Below are 17,229 nucleotides of genomic sequence, written 5' to 3' on the forward strand. Positions count from 1 at the left end.
ACATCCAGTAGTTTGGTTTAGGTACGATGGGCTCTGTGTCGCACGCGTATTTATGGGCGCATTCGTGCCTTCCCAAGGATGTGCGAGTCGCGTGGATCATGTTCACTGTTTTAACCTCTGGCGGGAATTTTTTCTGTCCCCCGGTGTTCGGCTGGCGAGGTTCATCCTCGTCTTCACTTGGTGTTTCCCTTCCCTTGTGTTCGGTGTTTAGTTTGCCGGCCTGCTTGAAGACCCAGCACTCTCTGTGCGTGTGGTTCGCAGGTTTGTCGGGGGTGCCATGAATTTGGCATAGTCTGTCCAGAACTCTGTTCAGACCGGACGGTGCCTCTTTACTGCCTTTAGATGGCTTATTTTGCTGGTTAGGTCGAGAGCCCCTGAATCCGGCATTAACCATTGTGTTATCTGGGCTCTCTTCCTTGTTTTGGCGTTTACTTTTATTACGTCGTGGCTTCCCGTTGCCATCCCTTATTTCGGATGTGTTGGGGTTGCTGGTGCCTTTACGGGCTAGCCAGCTATCTTCTCCCGTGCAAAAGCGGGTCATAAGGCTTGTTAGGGCTGCCATTGTCCTTGGCTTTTCTTTGCCAAGGTGTCTGGCAAGCCACTCCTCACGGATGCTGTGTTTGAATGCCGCTAAGGCTTCGGCATCCGGACAATCAACAATTTGATTCTTCTTAGTGAGGAATCTGTTCCAAAGCTTACGGGCGGACTCTCCGGGTTGTTGGATTATGTGACTTAAATCGTCAGCATCCGGAGGCCGGACACAGGTCCCTTGAAAATTGGCCCTGAAAGCGTCCTCTAGTTCCTCCCAGCTCCCAATTGAATTTTCGGGGAGGCCTTTCAACCAGTGCCGAGCTGGTCCCTTCAGTTTGAGGGGAAGGTATTTGATGGCGTGGAGGTCATCCCCGCGAGCCATATGTATATGCAGGATAAAGTCCTCTATCCGGACACCTTGGTCTGTCGTTCCGTCGTATGCCTCTATGTTCACAGGTTTAAAGCCCTGTGGGAATTCATGGTCCAGTACTTCATCAGTGAAGCACAGGGGGTGAGCAGCCCCTCTGTATCTGGACGCGTTGTGGCATGCCGTTCGTTGTTGTTGTGTTCGGTGTTTATTCCGAACTGGTGTTTGGTTGTCATAACTGTTCTGACGACCACAGTCCCCCGCCGGGGTGTGTCCTTTACATCCGTAGATGGACCTAGCTGCGCCAACTTTATTATCTAGGTGCTCACGTAGATCGTGCGCGTCTTTGGTAGTTGATTTATTGCGGTTATGAGGTGGTACGTCTTGTCTCCTGGTCATGTTATTCTTTGGTGGAACGGCCTCGTCGTCGAATTCTTGCAGTAGCTTTCGTTTTGGGTAGCTCTTTGTGTGGCGATCATCGTCGTATCTTTCTTCAGTGTCTAGCACTTTGTTCCATCTGCGATTGAGCGTTTCCTGTGCGGCTTTAAGCCATTGCTTCTGCCTCTTCAGATTTCTTGCTGTGGCCATAAGCTTTCTGTGGAGGTTCTCTCGTTCCACGCGTTCTTCCGGAATGATGAATGTGTCATCGTCCGGACTGTCTTCTTGTCCTGGGTCGGTTTGATGAACTCGTCCCTCTGGATCATTGTCTTCGGGTGTCTGCTCCGAACTATGCTCGACGTGACCTGGTTCGTCCTGCTCCATCGCTGGTTCCGTTTGGTCGTTGTTGCCTTCGGGGTTGACCGGAGTATCCATTCTTCGGGCGCTCTTGCTGATATTTTTACTGTTGCTAGATTTGGAACGGCGTCTGCGCCGTCGCTTTGGTTTTTGCACAGGGGTTTTATCTTTCGGATTGTCATCGTCGTCTTCCTTGGGCGTATCCACCATGTATATGTCATGTGACGAGGCGGGAATCCGGTACCCCATAGATTCTGAGTCTTCTCCTGCATCGTCGTCCATACCGTCGATGCCTTCGGAGTCGAAGTCAAGCGCGTCGGTTAAATCATCAACTGTGGCTATCAAGTGGGTGGTGGGTGGGTAACGAATTTCTTCGTCGCCTGCTCCCCACTCGAGCCGGACATAGTTCGGCCCGGAATTCTTTGTCAAAGAGAGAATTTTAAATGAGTTTAGTATGTCGCCAAAGGGCGAGTGCTGGAAGATGTCCGCAGCGGTGAACTCCATTACCGGGGCCCAGCCAAGCTTGGCGGGCTCGGGAGTGCGCGGACTGGGTCCTATAACCGGATATGAATCCGGGGATCCGGGGTTACGGGCTCCCTCAGAAGTGAGGCATGTGTTCGACTCTATCGCCGGTGAGGGTACGGCCTGCGGGGTGGGGTCCAACCCTCCGTCCTTAGGCAACGCAACCTGCGCCGGATTTAGATCCGGGGCTTCTGCAGGGGTAATATCCCGAGCATCATCTGACAGCAGGTCTAAGCCGTGATCATCGTGACTGTTCGACGATCCTGGTGCTGGCCTGAATCCGTCGAAGATCAAGTCTCCGCGAATATCCTCTGTGTAGTTCAAGTTTCCGAACCTGACCTGGTGGCCGAGGGCATAGCTATCGATCTGCTCTAGGTGGCCAAGCGAATTGGCCCGCAGCACGAAGCCGCCGAACACGAAGATCTGTCCAGGGAGGAAAGTCTCGTCCTGGACAGCGTCGTTGATGATGATTGAAGAAGCCATCGATCCTGACAGCAACGACACAGAGGGACTCTCAATGAAAGCACCAATGTCGGTGTCAAAACCGGCGAATCTCGGGTAGGGGGTCCCGATCTGTGCGTCAAGGCTGATGGTAACAGGAAGCAAGGGACACAGGCGTTTACCCAGGTTCGGGCCCTCTCGATGGAGGTAAAACCCTACTTCCTGCTTGATAAATATTGACGTTATGGGTAGTACAAGAGTAGATCTACCATAAAATCGTAGAGGCTAAACCCTAAGAGCTAGCCTACGATGGTATGATTGTAATTGTGATCGGCCTTCTAAGGACCAACCTCTCCGGTTTATATAGACACCGGAGAGGGCTAGGGTTTACATGGAGTCGGTTACAAGAAAGGAAACACAATATCCGGATCGCCAAGCTTGCCTTCCACGCCAAGGAGAGTCCCATCCGGACACGGGCCGAAGTCTTGAGTCTTCACGCTTCAATAGTCCGGACGTTGTATACAGTCCGGCTGTCCGGATATCCCCTAATCCAGGACTCCCTCAGCTGCCCTTTAAGAACTCAAAACCATTGTGCGCTGGCCCCACGGTAGGCGCCAACTGTCGTGGAATAGTCATGGCATATGTCCTAGTGTGAGGACTTAGTCGTGGATCCATCGCAACTAGGTTAGCTTAAAGGGGTTAAACGGGACAAAGGACACAAGAGTTTATACTGGTTCGGCCCCTTGCGGTGAAGGTAAAGGCCTAATCCAGTTTGAGGTGGTATTGCTTATGTCTCGATTATCAGGGAGCGAATACGCTTGACCTAGCTTTCGATCTCTTGTTTCTTGCCCTGAACCGCCGTCGGGTCGTCCCTTTATATACACAGGTTGACGCCCAGCGGCTCATGGAGTCCCAACCGGCTCATAGACAACGTGTCCGGCTCGATGACTAACTATATATGCTTTACAATACAAGTCTTACACATATGGCGGTTTACTCCTACGGGCCATAAGTCACCCTTGGCCCTTGGGCCCTTACCTGTGAACCACCATCTTCGGTATCCTCATGGGCTTCATATTGATGAACCGCTATAGGTATAACCCGGCCCCTCATGGCGGGTCATACCTAATAGCCATATGCCCAGCACATAGGCTATTGAGGCGGAGAGGGCGGGCTTTGGTACCAAGAAAGAGGTGGAAATGTGAAAATATGCAGGCTCTCGGCGAGGTTTTGAGTAGGATATAGGTGCCGGAGTCCGACATGGCGGACATGCGCACTCTCGAGAGCTCTCCTAATTTGAGACCGGCTTGCGGGATTTTGTAAAATCCAAACCGACCCGACCTAATTTGATGTAATATTTGCGGGCGTTTTAATGATCTGGGCACCGGAAGAAGATGTGCATGCGGTCTTCCCCATCGTTTCTGGTATTTGAGGTAAGGCATAAGAAAAAAAAATCTAGTCCTATATCCCTGTACACTGCTTTGTTTTCTTGGTAAGCAGCAGTAGACCGGGGGAGATAGGTGCATGAAGTACTTTGAAATCCTGTTCTAAAAAAAGCACTTTAAAATCTTGTTGGTAGAGTCATGTTCGTGGAGTAAAGAAACACCGCGCGTCTGTTTTGAAATGCTTGAGCACCCACTACCACTAGCCTCAAAACCAACTCCTTCCGGTCCAACAGTTGTACTGTACTACTACTAAACACTCCGTACAGAGCCAGTTGGTGGCCAAATGGACAACTTGCGAAAAGAAGAAATCAGGAAGTGTGATAAAAAAGAAAACAAGTAGAGCCGTGTGCCGGTAGCGTCTGTCAGAGTTGCACCGTAGCGCCGAAGATGGCTCGAGACCCTCGGGAGCGCAGATGAACCGTTCCGGATCCCAGCGCACATCCGGATCAGTGCTTAAGCGTTAAGCTGGATCAAAGTACTGGCAAAGAAGTGCGCTCAAATGATTTTTTCACGCTATGCGTGATGGTTCAACAATGCAAAGCTTAAACTAACCAGACAAAGCATCACCAATAATGCCCTTATTAACGTCCATCCATTCCATCAGACATCTAAATCGAACCTGCACGCTCTGATACGCCATTTCGACATCCCAAACCATTTTAAAACACAAAGACTCGAAAGCTCGGGAACCATTCCAGATGCTGCTGGCTCCCGTGCTAGATACAAAAACGCACGGACAAGCCAAGGAACCACCCCGCGCACCTACTCGCGCCAGCGCTGACACGCACGCCTGCACGTCCTTTGCGGAGCACCCGCACGACCAGGCCATCAGCCCCAGCCCAGCCATTCGCCCCTCCCCTACCCTCCCTCGCTTTAAGCAGGCGCCTGGCAGCTCATGCCGCGCCGCCCTGTACGCGCCCGCCCTCGGGCACGGGGCGCTCTGCTGCGCGACTCACAAAAGCGCCCGAGGCTCCAGCCTAGCTCGTTGGCGCGAGCGACAGGGGGACACGGAGGCGCTGGAAAGCGCACGTCCCAGACCGCCTGCCGGGTCCTGATCAGGGCGAGCAGGCGTGCGCAGCGCACACTGTTGGCCGGTCGTTCGTCGACGACGACCCGTGAAAGCTGAAAGAAAGAAAGGATGCGCGCGCGCGGACCAGCGGGAGTTTGGTCGATTGGGGCAGGCGTGGCAGCACGCGAGCCGGTGCGCCAGTGGGTGGCTGGGCCGGCGGGGTCGCGGGTCGCGCGACCGGTGGTCCGGCGAACGGCGACGGGAGCATGCATGCACGCACGCACGCACGTGTACAGAGAGAGGAGGGCGAGGTGCCATGCCGATGCCGCACCCATGGCCGCGCGCGCCGCGCGCTGCTATATCCGTTGTGCGTTCGCGTGGCCCGGGCGCGCGGTCCTGGCGCGAGGGGACACCGTACGCGCGCCGGGCGGCGCTTTCTTTATCGCCCACGCCCAACAGGCGACCGTCCCTCGAAGCGCTCTCTACTCTGACTGACTCCCAGGTGCCAGCGCGCGCGCCGCAGCGTGCCGTAGACGGCGGTGCGACCGCGGGGAAGTAACGTGCATGTGTGTGTGTGTGTTGAGGTGCTGCGGGACGCGGCGTGCCCGGGGTGGTGGAGATGCGTGATGCTACGAGCGCCACGATGATCTGTGCACGGCACGCATGGGACTTTGGGTCAGCTGTACGACTGCGCCATCGGTTCCAGCCAGGACCGATCGACCTGGCATTGTTTTTTGCACAAGCACGTTTTTCTTTTCTTTTGCGGGCATTTGCACGAACACTTTGCAAGTTGGTAGAGTAGTATTTTGCTACTCTATCTGACTGCTGGGTTTCTGGATGATCTGTGCATGGTACGCACAAGATCAGTACCCGTGTACCCTGGGCTGGGTTCCAATGCTGTTTTTTTTTTCTTTTCGTTCGCTATGCCACAAACCCCTCGCTAGTTTTTCTTTTGCTAGAGATTTTTTCAATCTATTTATCAAGCATGGCAGTACAAAAAACACAAGAGGAGGTCTATGGACCACCCAACGATGACTACAAGCACTGGAGCGAGCCAAAGGCGCGCCGCCGTCATCGCCCCTTCACTATCGAAGCCGGCCAAACCTTATTGTAGTAGACAGTCGCGAAGTCGTCGTGCTAAGGCCCCAAAGGACCAGCATACTAGAGCAGCAACCATCGCCGATGAAGAGAGTTGAAGATCGGAAAGATCAAACCTGGAACCACACAAACGAAGACGAACAAAACTGGATCCAAATAGATCCACCGAAGACCAGCACCGACCGAATCCCATGAGATCCGACGGAGACACACCTCCACACATCCTCCGACAACGCTATTCGCACCATCGGGACGGGGATAGGACGTGGGAGACATTATTGCTAACGAGGGACATCGTCACCGCCACACAACCCCAACCAAGGCATTCAACCTAGCAAAAACGAAAACGGGGTCCCTCCCGCCAACGGGGAGCCGAGATCCGCCGCGCCTCCACAGGCCAAAGGTCATTGGAGGCGGGGCGGATTCGCGGCGGTGCCGACGGGAGGAGGAAGGAGACTTTTCTTGGGAAGGAGGAAAGCAGTCAGGGGTTTAACCCCCTTGCTAGTTTTTTGGGAAAAAGCTTCCCTCCGGCCGGCGGAAAACTCCAACGCGTCATCCGCCTCCGCTGAACAACACATGTCCCCATGGTCCATCCACATCTCTCTTCCTAACCTTATCTCTGCTACAACCTCTTCCCTCCACTCATTTCTTTCCTTTATTAATTTGCAACCGCTTGCATCAGTCGTCTTCTATAAAGCACGAATGGTGTTTGCTAGCAATGATGGACTTCCCAAGTCCAGCCATCGGCCATGATAACGGCAGTGAGCGACGTGCCTGGAGACTTGAAGTTGCGAGCGGCACCACCACGCGCACCACAACCGCGACTGGCGAGGAGTCTGAAACACAGGCGGCTGCCATCTGACACCAACGGCCATGGCACCACCACCTCAAGCTCCTCCTGCCGCTGAAACCTTCTCCGTCATGTCAAGGTCTTTATTTGCAAAAAGAAGTTCTGCAATATGATCCTAATTGCAAAAAAAATCTCGAACACAACCCATGTTGCAAAAGGATTCTACCGATCTCTACATATTCCGCAACAAGACCTTTCTTGCAAAAAAAAATCTGCAACAAGACCGCTGTTGCAAAAAATAAAAAAACACATTGCCAAAATTTCTGCAACAAGACCTTTGTTGCGAAAATTCCCGCAACAAGACCTTTGTTGGAAAAATTCCTCCAACAAGACTTTTGTTGCAAAAAATAAAAACGTATAGGCTCGGGTGATTGCAACAAGCTTGCTGTTGCAGAGGGTCTTCTGCAACACTAATCTTATTGTAAAGAAGCGGCTACTTACGCGGGTATATCAAACGACCATTAATGTGTGGATCGAATGGTTAGCGAGGCGGCGGATATTTTCTTATTATCCGCCGGCCGACGCGTAGCGTCGCCCTAGTTTTTTTAGGTTAAACAGAATTATGCAATTCAAAACAATCGCACAGTTCTTTTTTTTCCTTTTTATTATTGAGCTGAAAACATTGTACAGCTCTTGACCGCAGCCGACTGCCGCGCTCAACCGAGCCAATCATCCGGCAAATGCCCATGCCACCAATCACACGCGCGCGCCCCACTCCCTGCTCACCCCACCATCCGATCCGCCACGCACCGTACGGCGCCCAACGCGGCCAGCTCCCCGGCACCACCCGCGAAGCTCCCCGCTCTGCTGCCAGAACGGCCAATAAATAGGACGACGCACACGCCCGCATCGCCACCACCACGCGCACGCGCACGCGCACACGCACACGGCCACCATTAATCTTCCAGCCAGCATCCTCCGAGCTAGACGGGATCGTCATGGCCGCGGCGGGCAAGGCCAAGGAGGCGGACGCGGCGCGGTGCAGGAGGCACCCGAGCCACCGGCACGCGGCGGGCGTGTGCCCCTTCTGCCTCAGCGACCGCCTCTCGCGCCTCTCCGCCGCCGCAGGAGCCGCCGACGCCGCCTCCGAACCGTCGTCGGCGTCCTCGTCCGGGGCGGCGAGCGTCGCGTCGGCCCAGACGGCGCCGCCCTGCCGCGAGGCGCGCCGGGCGAGGCTGGGCATGCTGATGCGGCAGGAGGACCCGGAGGCGGCCGCGGGCACTCGTCACGGCAAGCAGGATGCGGCGGGGGCAGACTACGGGGAGAAGAAGAAGCCGGCGAAGAGGGGCAACTTCTGGACTCGGCTGCAGCAGGCGAGCTGGTACAGGAGGGACGGCTGCTCGATGGCGTCCGTGAAGAAGAGCGCCGCCGCGCCGCCGCACAAGCGGGCGGCGTCGCTGTTCTGAAGCGCCGGCGAGCAGGAGGCCGCGCGGTCAATTCGGTTGGTTGGTTGGTTGGTTTCTGGGTCGTGCCTGCGCTGATCCAAAGCGGAGCCTACGTGGATGGATGGATCACCTGCTCGTCTAATCCGGCGTCTTTCTCGCTGTTTCTTTCGGGTTTGTGCCCTGTTGGGTTTGGTGCGCGGTTGTTGGAAGAGCCTAATGGCTTGTCCATTTTTGTACAGTACAGATCATCGATCTCCAATGAAAGAGCTTGCGTTCGACTCGATCGCGTTGTTCGTTTGTTTGTTTCCCCGTCACGATCGAACTGGTGGATGTTTCTTGTCGTGATGGTGAGATTCACTAGCTCCGTAGGTCGCAGCTACAGGCTACAGCTGAGTCTGTCAATGTTGTACTAGTTTTGTTGGAATAAGCGTGTTGGTTTTGCTTCAGAGGCAGGCAAATAAGAAGCAAAAACGACGAACACCTTTTCGCAAAAAAAAAAAAAAAAAAAAAACATGAGCACCTTGTAGAGCCCCGAAACATCAGAACTGTTTGCATCTGCCAACTGACCTGTTTTCTTGAACACCAGGGACGATCGCCATTTTCGAGACCATCACATAACTGGTTCAAGTTTGATGTTTACACCCTTCGCCAGTTGAGGCAATCTGTGACCTATACACATTCTATTTCTACCCCTTCGTTTTCTGTTCGGAAATCCTGTACCGTACCTAGGTTTTTCTATACCTTCTGTACCATTTCCGAGGACTATACATTCTGTACCTCCCTTTCTGCATCTACATTCTCTACGACCCGAGCTTTCATACTCTTAACTTTGAACATGTCTCAGCTCCGAAAAAAAAGGAAAAAGTTGGACATGTCAAACCACCTCATCGATCATCGAATCGCTCGATCCATTTCGAGGGCGCTGTCATCGTCGTCAAGGTACTCCACATCCGCCCGTGGGTTGCTCGAGTGACGTTTCAACCCCCGGAAGATCTCGTCCAGCGAGTCCGAAGTCGACGAGCTCGTGCGCGACAGGCTCGAAGGAAGCAGCCTCTTGGAGCTCATGCTCGATTTGAAGCTCCGAAACCCCGCCTTCATCGAGGCCCATCTCGACGCGGTTCCGGCCGATGGATCCGGTACCACGCTAGCAGGAGATGGGTTTTCAGAGTCCCCTGCTTCGAGCAAAGCAGAGGTGGGACGGGTTTCCTCTTTCACTTGCTTAACTGACTGTTGGCTGCTGTGCTGCTCTGTAATGGAGGAGTACTTGTGCTGGGCTCCTCCTTCCCTTTTGGGAGAATGTGGAGCTGCTTTCATAACCACCACCTTTTCTGCACCCTGTGGAGAAACAGATGGAAGAATGACACAAGAGTGAGGTCTCCAGGCACCGTAATCATGGTGGACAAGCAGACGCTTAGAGAAAAAAATTCGCACCTGTAGCACGGTTCCAGACTCGACGTCTTCGCTGACGGAACTGAAGTTTCTTGCCAATGGAGTGACCTTCTCGCCGAGTTTGCGTGCTTGTTCAATCCAAGATCTTTCTGCAGACGAAACAAAGCATATTCAGGCAACACCATCAGATAGGAAAAGCTAAGCTAGTGACTGAGCAGCAACAGGCTTGACTGCGAAAATTGATTGATTAAAGATTCGATTAGTCAAACGAGAAACATCAGATTATTTATGTTGCTCCCCTTCTCGAAAAAAATATATGTGTTGCTATCAATTCAGTTAAAAAATTATTTGCAGAACAATATCGTGCTGAAATCGCATAAGATCTAGCGGTATGAAAAAAAAACAAGCATGTGTGGACTGTGGAATGAAAGAAAAGATACCCGTCAAGATACATGAGCGACTTACCTTTCTGCAGAATCATCACTCCAGATGGATCAAATCCGTTTGTATCCTCTTCTTCCTCGGTCCAGAATTTGAACCTTTTCCAGCTTCCAAATATTTCAAACAGATATCCAAAGAAATTGCCCGCGACCAGTATAGTGTAAACAACCATAATGAGTGGATATATTCTGTTGAAGTTTCTCCCAAAAAAAGGAACTGCATCATCAATGCTCCCCATCCTCTACATAATAGCACAAGAGATTATTAATCCAGCAGTTAACTAGGGCTTATGTAGCAGGTAAACAGTAAGCTTGTAGAATAGGAAGCAACACAACTTTTCCATCAAATATGAACCAACACTGTGTTATCACCTAGACACAAGAATATCAGGACTACTTGCTGCATTTACTAAGGTAAACAGTAGACAATCCTCTTTTTCCTTCCCATGAGCAAATTGTGTAGTAGAATGAAAGCTAATGGAACTATCGGAGTACTGTTGAATGGAAAGTCTGGGTACGATTTGCGCTATAGCAGGTGTTTTTTTTTTTGTGCTACTCATCTGTACTGAGCTCAGATTTGTGCCATAGGTGGAATTTGTCAGAAACAGCTGCATGTCCCTGTAACTTTCTTGGTTAGAATTTCCTTTTTCTCCAACAAAATGGAAAACAATAGAAGACTATCGCTGCTTTTGTATTCCCTACATATCGACAAAACCTATTCATGAGGAGGATTGCTTAAAATCTACAAATTCGAATTATAGCTATTACAAAAGAGTGGTAAAAGGAATGCAGCAAAGGAACATATCAAAAACTATTACCTTCTCAAAAGTAGTTCTAACATCACCACCAAGATGAACGAGATTCAGAAAGTTGTAAGAAATAGCAGGTGCGTATCTTGCAACCATTCTGAAAAAACACATTTGATGCAAAACTTAGGACAGTGTGCAAAAAAGGTTGGATTGATGCCCTTGAAACATCAAATAGTAGGAAACTGGAAGACTTACGAGCAGATCATAAGCAGGCTGACAGAGCTAGTTTGTCCTGGAGTCAGTGAATAGACCACCATCATCCCTATCCTAAAGAGCGGATAATATGTGCAAATGCACATGTACATCAATGGAGCAAATGCAACAACCTGTTAAGTGGTATTAGCAGGCAAAGCGTTAAAATTAGTATTTCAAAGGTCATTTCTTTCATGATGAATGTACAAGCAAGTAAAGGTATATGCATGTGACTAAACAGTCTTGCAAAAGAAGTATGTTTACACCACAGACTTTTTAAATGTGGTCATTGCGTGTTTTTTCTTCCAAATTAATGGCAAGTGCACCTTCTACAAAATTGATTTTTTTCTGTATATCTCTACTCCTATAAAAGACTCAGTTGGTGATGATGGTGTGTCTGACATCCGTCATTTCTGACCATTAGATCTGCATCTAACGGTTGTGAGGTAAGTTGTGGCATTTTTGCAACAATAGCCCACTTCTCTGCTCCAATTTGCAGAAAACCCCTTATTATCTTGAAAGCAACTACATCCCTCCCTCACCTCATCAAAACAGCCTGAGAAATATATTTTGAGTGAAACATAATATATTTTTAGTAGTATATGTATATCAAAACAAGAGTGTTTTCTTTCAAGCTTGTGAACAAGTACTATTCTACTTTGGATCCGTTGCAACGCAAGGGCACATTGCTAGTGTACAGCTATAAGAATAGAAATAAAGTGGTGATTAACTTCCCATAAGTTGGCTGCAAGCTGGAGGAAATATTTCAGATTCTACTTCAAACACAACAAGGCAATGCTACACAATTAAATTAATTAATTTCTTACCTGGACTAAAATTTCTTGCTTTCCTGCAGCATTTATAAGAACAGAAAAAAGTGACAAATGGACACCAGTTGGCAGCAAAGTGGCCTCAGCCAACAATATGGCAGCTGAGATGCAACCAAGGAGAACAGAAAGAACTTTCAGGAGTCGGTTTAACAGTATACATCGCCAAATGAACTCTGAAAATGTGAAGGTGTTCGCAAGTCAGTTCCATGAATTTTGGACAGGCCAGGGAGATTAACATAAAAGTGTTGGTGTGTAGAAAATCGCTGTAAAAGATCCATTGGTATTGGGCCTATGATAACTTGTGTGAGCGGTTCAAGCTTTATTATGCGGAATTTACATGCTATGGGGATTTTCTCGGTGCAATCTGTGTATGCGGCTCTAGTCAATTCCCACTTTCACTTCCATCGCAAACAAATTTGAAAATTTGAACTCCCTCTGAAAATTTAAATATTCTTGTGGTACTTGAGTAGGGTAGTCATAATAATAAACAGTAACTTGGCTAAAAACAATTGGATTGATGGTAATTTATTTTACCAGGAGGAAGATTATATTCAACACCTCTTCTTTGATTGCCCTTCAGCTTGTTGCATGGCTTTTAACATTGCTCCAACTCGTACTGTAGTTCATATTTTTGAGGATTGGCTAAGAGGACAAAGTGGGGTCTAGTCTCCTATTTTGCTCAACAAAGAAATGATCTAATCCTGTGAAGGTTGGAGATTGCTAATGGAGCTCGGGCGCCATAGAGCCCAAATTTTGAAAATTTCAAAAATTAACATTTTATGTTTCAAAAAATATGAAAAACTTACACATGTATATAGATATGTATACTACATGTTTGCAAAGTTTCATGATGAAATATGTTTTCATGTGAGCAGCACAAAAATGAGACTTAAAAATTGTTTTTGATTTTTGCAAAATTTCAAACTCCATGGTACTTGGGAGCCAAAAATCCTCGCTCGTGTAAGGCATTTTCAATTGGCACACTGGTAAAGAGATATGACAAGATATTCCAAATCTGGACTGTAGGAACATACCTATATGGTCAAGGAAGGATCCTAGTGTGCCTGATCGACTTTCCCTTAAATCTGATACATATTTCCTGTAAGAACAAACAGAAAGGAAGTCATCAGTGCTTCGAACTGATGTCCCAAAGATTTGGTATGAAGATAGCTGATAACCAGCTTGCAATGCATGCTGATTGTTGTGGTGAGGGTAATATTAACAAGTAGAGTTTAGTACTCCCTCCGTCCCATAATATAAGACGTTTTTGCTTGCAAAAACGTCTTATATTATGGGACGGAGTAGTAACATTTTAAGAATGTCTACAAAATGACACACAATTGGGTGCGTGTTCGAGGAAAAAAAGTATCTGTTTATTATGTTATTTTCTATTTTCTCCTACATGATAACAAAGCCAACCAAACTTGATTCATAAATATGCAACAGTGCCATATCCACTATCATCTTCAATGGACCAAGTAATCGCTTCAACTGACTATTTAGCGGCGGTATAAATACTACAACATATCTCCCCAACATTGGTTACCACGGTATATGGTTGAACAGAGCAAAACATACATCAAAAACTTTCAAAGATTTCTCGGAAGTTGTATCAAGACATTAACTATCAATTTTATGCACAAACTGACAGTCTGACACAACCATTTATCTGTAAAGTAAGAAGTCAATACGCACCATCCGTCTGCATCATGTTGCTCATAATTTGTCACTGTGTCTTCCAGTTCAAGGGCTTCCATGACAGAAGTCGTATATTTGCTGTAAACAGTCAAGTATGGTTAAATAGTTACAATTAAAAGCAGCAAAAATATGGTCTGGGATTATACAGAAAATGAGCGCAACAAAATTGTACAGGGGTGTGAATTTTATTTTCGAACTTTATTGCAGGAATTTAATCATAAATGCACACTAAAAGATACTAAGATGTGCTAGTTTAGCATATTGTACCTTTTACACCTACAGTACTCCTCATGAGCTATCCTAAGTCGACGTCGAAGTGCAGCCATAGTTTTCTCGTCAGTATCATAATCCATATCATTTTCTGCTAGTTTGTTTCCACCAGAAAGCTTGAACAGTGGGTCATCTCTCAGCTGAAGAAATAGATTTGAGCTTGTGAGTTATTATGAATAATTAAAATATGTAAATATCAATTTATAGCGGTACCTGGGCATCCATACCATTTGAGCCAGCATATTATCAATAATATCCATAAAAGGCCTTAGTGGGTCACGCTTGGACATTTGCTTCGATGTGGCTTGAACAACCTTAGACAAGGAAAGGAACATGCCTTAAGAAGAATGCAATAATCATGAGATGACAGCTTAAGAACCCAGAGAAGTACATACAGTGATTGTGTTGCAATATTCTTGGCGAGCATTATCAAGTTTTACAGTCATCTTTGCAACCATGTGAGAGAGAATTTTTTGACGGCGAGTCCAATCAGCATTTCTCCATATATCCTTTGGAATTTCGCTCAAGCCAAAACCAAGAAGAAAGGCACCTGTCACTAGTCCAAAGGTATTTGAGCATGCCATAGCAAAGCCCAAGATAGCACCACCCCTGCAAACAATAGCATTCTTTCAGTGAAGGAAAAGTTGAACCTATTCTCCGATGATCACAAATTGGACTGAAGACATGAAAACAATTGGTGAGAAGAATTTAAATAGTTCAAACTGGATAAAGTTCATACTGAAGAAGTTATAATACAGTTCCTATTTGTTCCACTAGAGCAGACCCAAACAGATCAAATCAAAACTCTCACATATGTCTGAACTACACGCAGATATTAGATGGGTCGTACAATATGTAAGCTCAGTTGAGACTCGAAACATGAGTACATACCAATCATGATGCATGATTATAATCAGAACTATTCCAAAAAAGCCGATAGATCCCACAATTTCATAATAGAGCAAGTTCGCTCGGATACTGGTTTTCAGCCTTTCTTTAACTGTGAAATCTCCAGCATCCTCATAGCCTTTAATGGTAGGAATGATAGCCCTGTTCAGATGAACATAATTTGACATGAGAATAGTGTCGTATTTAGAAAAACAACATAACTACTGGAAAGAGAGTTCTGCAAGAATAAGTGGTTCCACCCGAAAAATCATTGTGCGATTAGGCAGATGAGGTAAGTACTAAGTAGCTATAACAGGAATCTCGCAAATTAAGGAAAAAAAGTAACATCAGCAAAAAGAATGACAGGATTTTGTCATGTTGCCTACAATATACTCCAATAAGACCAGCTCCAAAAGAATTTAAGGGATGCCCAACAGTCAATATAATATGCAGTCATGTTCAGATAAGGATGTAATATAGTTAAGTTGACCCAAATGTTTGGTCAAATCATTAAACTACACAAACCAACGAAGAAGCGTGCGCTCAAGAAGGCTAAGCATATGTGCCATTGACCGATTCGGCAATTGAAAACCAAGGCAGCAGTTTCAGACCTTACATGTCATGAAAAAGACATTTCAAGTTTTTACCTCATCATTTTCCCGAAAAAGTTTTCACCTCATCATTAGCCAGTTAGCGCACAAATCAACACAAGTTATTGTGATCAGTAGCATACCATGCTAGGACAAACGAGCTCCAATAAGACCAGCTCCAAAAGAATCCGACGTCACCCTTTTGGTTGCCGGTAATTGTCTGCAGTTCAGGTAATGGAATAGGAGGTCAGAACACAGAACAATAGTGCAATAGAAGAGTCTACATCAGTAGCCATGTATGAGTACAATGTAACAACAGTACAGCAATTTGCCTGCCTTCACATTACAATTCTATCAAGAATAAATCCGTACCCGTTCTAGAAAAAATGTACATATATACCAACTGCAACGACGATTTTTTGGGGGGTAAATATCTGAAGTTGCAGGAACAGGCAAACTCCTTAACCCACAGCGTTACTGATGTGAAACGCCATTTCACGCTTGCAAGTTTCAGCACAAGCATCACAAACACGCCGATGAACTGCGAAACCCCGCATTCTCACTTTTAAGCCAACACGCCATGAATGGATTCACGCACGCTGGTATGCGGCTCACCAAAATCTCTGTTCTACAGCACACTACAGTCCCCGATTCCGTGCCACTTCCCAGACTGGCAGTTGATGATGCCGAATCCGCACGCACAGGCAGGAACAACCTAGTTTCTCGATTCGCCGGAATGACAATTACCAACTACAGTAGTAATCGCACAGCGACACCGAGCGAGGAGCAGCAAGCAAGCAAAACGAGATAGAAGAGGCGATGCCGGGATCGCACCGTGTAGATGTCGGTGGGTACGAGGATGACGAAGGAGAGGGAGCAGAGCCAGGCGTAGCCGACGGTGGCGAGGACGTGGAGCGGCACGGCGGGGCCGGCGAAGTAGCGCAGCGTGGCCGCCACCATCCCCACCGTCAGAGGCAGCGCTATCAGGTAGAAGACCCACATCTCTCCGCCCCGCTCCTCTCACCGGCCGCCGCCTCGTCTCGTGTCGCGTGCCTGCGTCGACGGGCGCAGAGCGGAGAGGCCGAGTTGGTGCGGCGTGGCGGGGAATGAAAAGGGAGGAGGCCACCGGTTAAAAAGCGTGAGCGCGGAGGCAGCTCGGGAGGAGTTGGTGGGGCCGGACCGGTTCAGCGGCTTACGTGGCCCGGAGTGGGCCCGTTTCCCCGGCCCGCTGAGGTAAGCACGCTGCACACTCACGCGCGCACGCAGCCCTTTCCTTTTGGACTTGGACCGCTTCCCAGTCTCCTCCTCCTCCCTCCACCCGGGCTGCGTCCAAAAGAAAGCTACTGACGAGCAAAATGTCTTGGCCGAATCAACCTTGCAGGAAAAACATACTACTGACGCAGTCATCGTAATAAGTACTCTACGTACGGTCGTTTTCGGGTAATTTGGCAGAGCAATTAACAAGTGTTTTTGCTAACACAGACCGCGTCAAGAAGAGCTTGGTGGTTGTTGTTGCTCGCTGCAGGATGGATGCACGCATCATCATTCATTCATCGCCCCGGCGTAAGTTGACAATCCAAACGCATGCTCGGCTAGTAGGCTGCAGACTGAATCAACATGTATACACAGATATACTACTGTCTATCTCAAAAAAGAAAGATATACTACTGTCAAGTTGGTTGGTTTCACCTACCTGTTATTAGCAAGAAAAAATAAGAGATGACTCTGGATCGTCTGGTC

At 48.3% G+C, this 17,229-nt stretch overlaps 2 protein-coding genes across 2 annotated transcripts; one reads left to right on the top strand and one right to left on the bottom strand.

The window, feature by feature from the left end:
- The first annotated feature begins 7,840 nt into the window (after positions 1-7,840).
- LOC123161768 (uncharacterized) lies at positions 7,841-8,664 on the top strand. Its single transcript, XM_044579580.1, has one exon. The coding sequence runs from the start codon at positions 7,937-7,939 to the stop codon at positions 8,402-8,404; it is 468 nt and encodes a 155-aa protein (XP_044435515.1). The 5' UTR covers positions 7,841-7,936; the 3' UTR covers positions 8,405-8,664.
- A 356-nt stretch (positions 8,665-9,020) lies between these two features.
- On the bottom strand, positions 9,021-16,583 carry LOC123161767 (LMBR1 domain-containing protein 2 homolog A). The gene is made up of 14 exons (XM_044579579.1): positions 16,324-16,583; positions 15,633-15,709; positions 14,903-15,061; positions 14,407-14,620; positions 14,239-14,325; positions 14,009-14,151; positions 13,739-13,819; positions 13,078-13,142; positions 12,041-12,216; positions 11,217-11,347; positions 11,031-11,118; positions 10,238-10,454; positions 9,815-9,921; positions 9,021-9,718 (listed from the first exon to the last, which is right to left on the bottom strand). The coding sequence occupies exons 1-14, from the start codon at positions 16,489-16,491 to the stop codon at positions 9,275-9,277; spliced, it is 2,157 nt and encodes a 718-aa protein (XP_044435514.1). The 5' UTR covers positions 16,492-16,583; the 3' UTR covers positions 9,021-9,274.
- Between the last annotated feature and the right edge of the window lie 646 nt (positions 16,584-17,229).

The sequence above is a fragment of the Triticum aestivum genome, chromosome 7B, assembly GCF_018294505.1.
Source record: "Triticum aestivum cultivar Chinese Spring chromosome 7B, IWGSC CS RefSeq v2.1, whole genome shotgun sequence".
Classification (NCBI taxonomy): Eukaryota; Viridiplantae; Streptophyta; class Magnoliopsida; order Poales; family Poaceae; genus Triticum; species Triticum aestivum.

Bases quoted from the DNA above. Each gene is read 5' to 3' on its own strand.
- LOC123161767 (XM_044579579.1), bottom strand. From the start codon at position 16,491: ATGTGGGTCTTCTACCTGATAGCGCTGCCTCTGACGGTGGGGATGGTG. The intron at 15,710-16,323 runs GTGCGATCCCGG...CCTGAACTGCAG, and splicing joins TACCCACCGACATCTACACG to ACAATTACCGGCAACCAAAA. The intron at 14,152-14,238 runs GTATGGATGCCC...CTATTTCTTCAG, and splicing joins ATAATATGCTGGCTCAAATG to CTGAGAGATGACCCACTGTT.
- LOC123161768 (XM_044579580.1), top strand. From the start codon at position 7,937: ATGGCCGCGGCGGGCAAGGCCAAGGAGGCGGACGCGGCGCGGTGCAGG.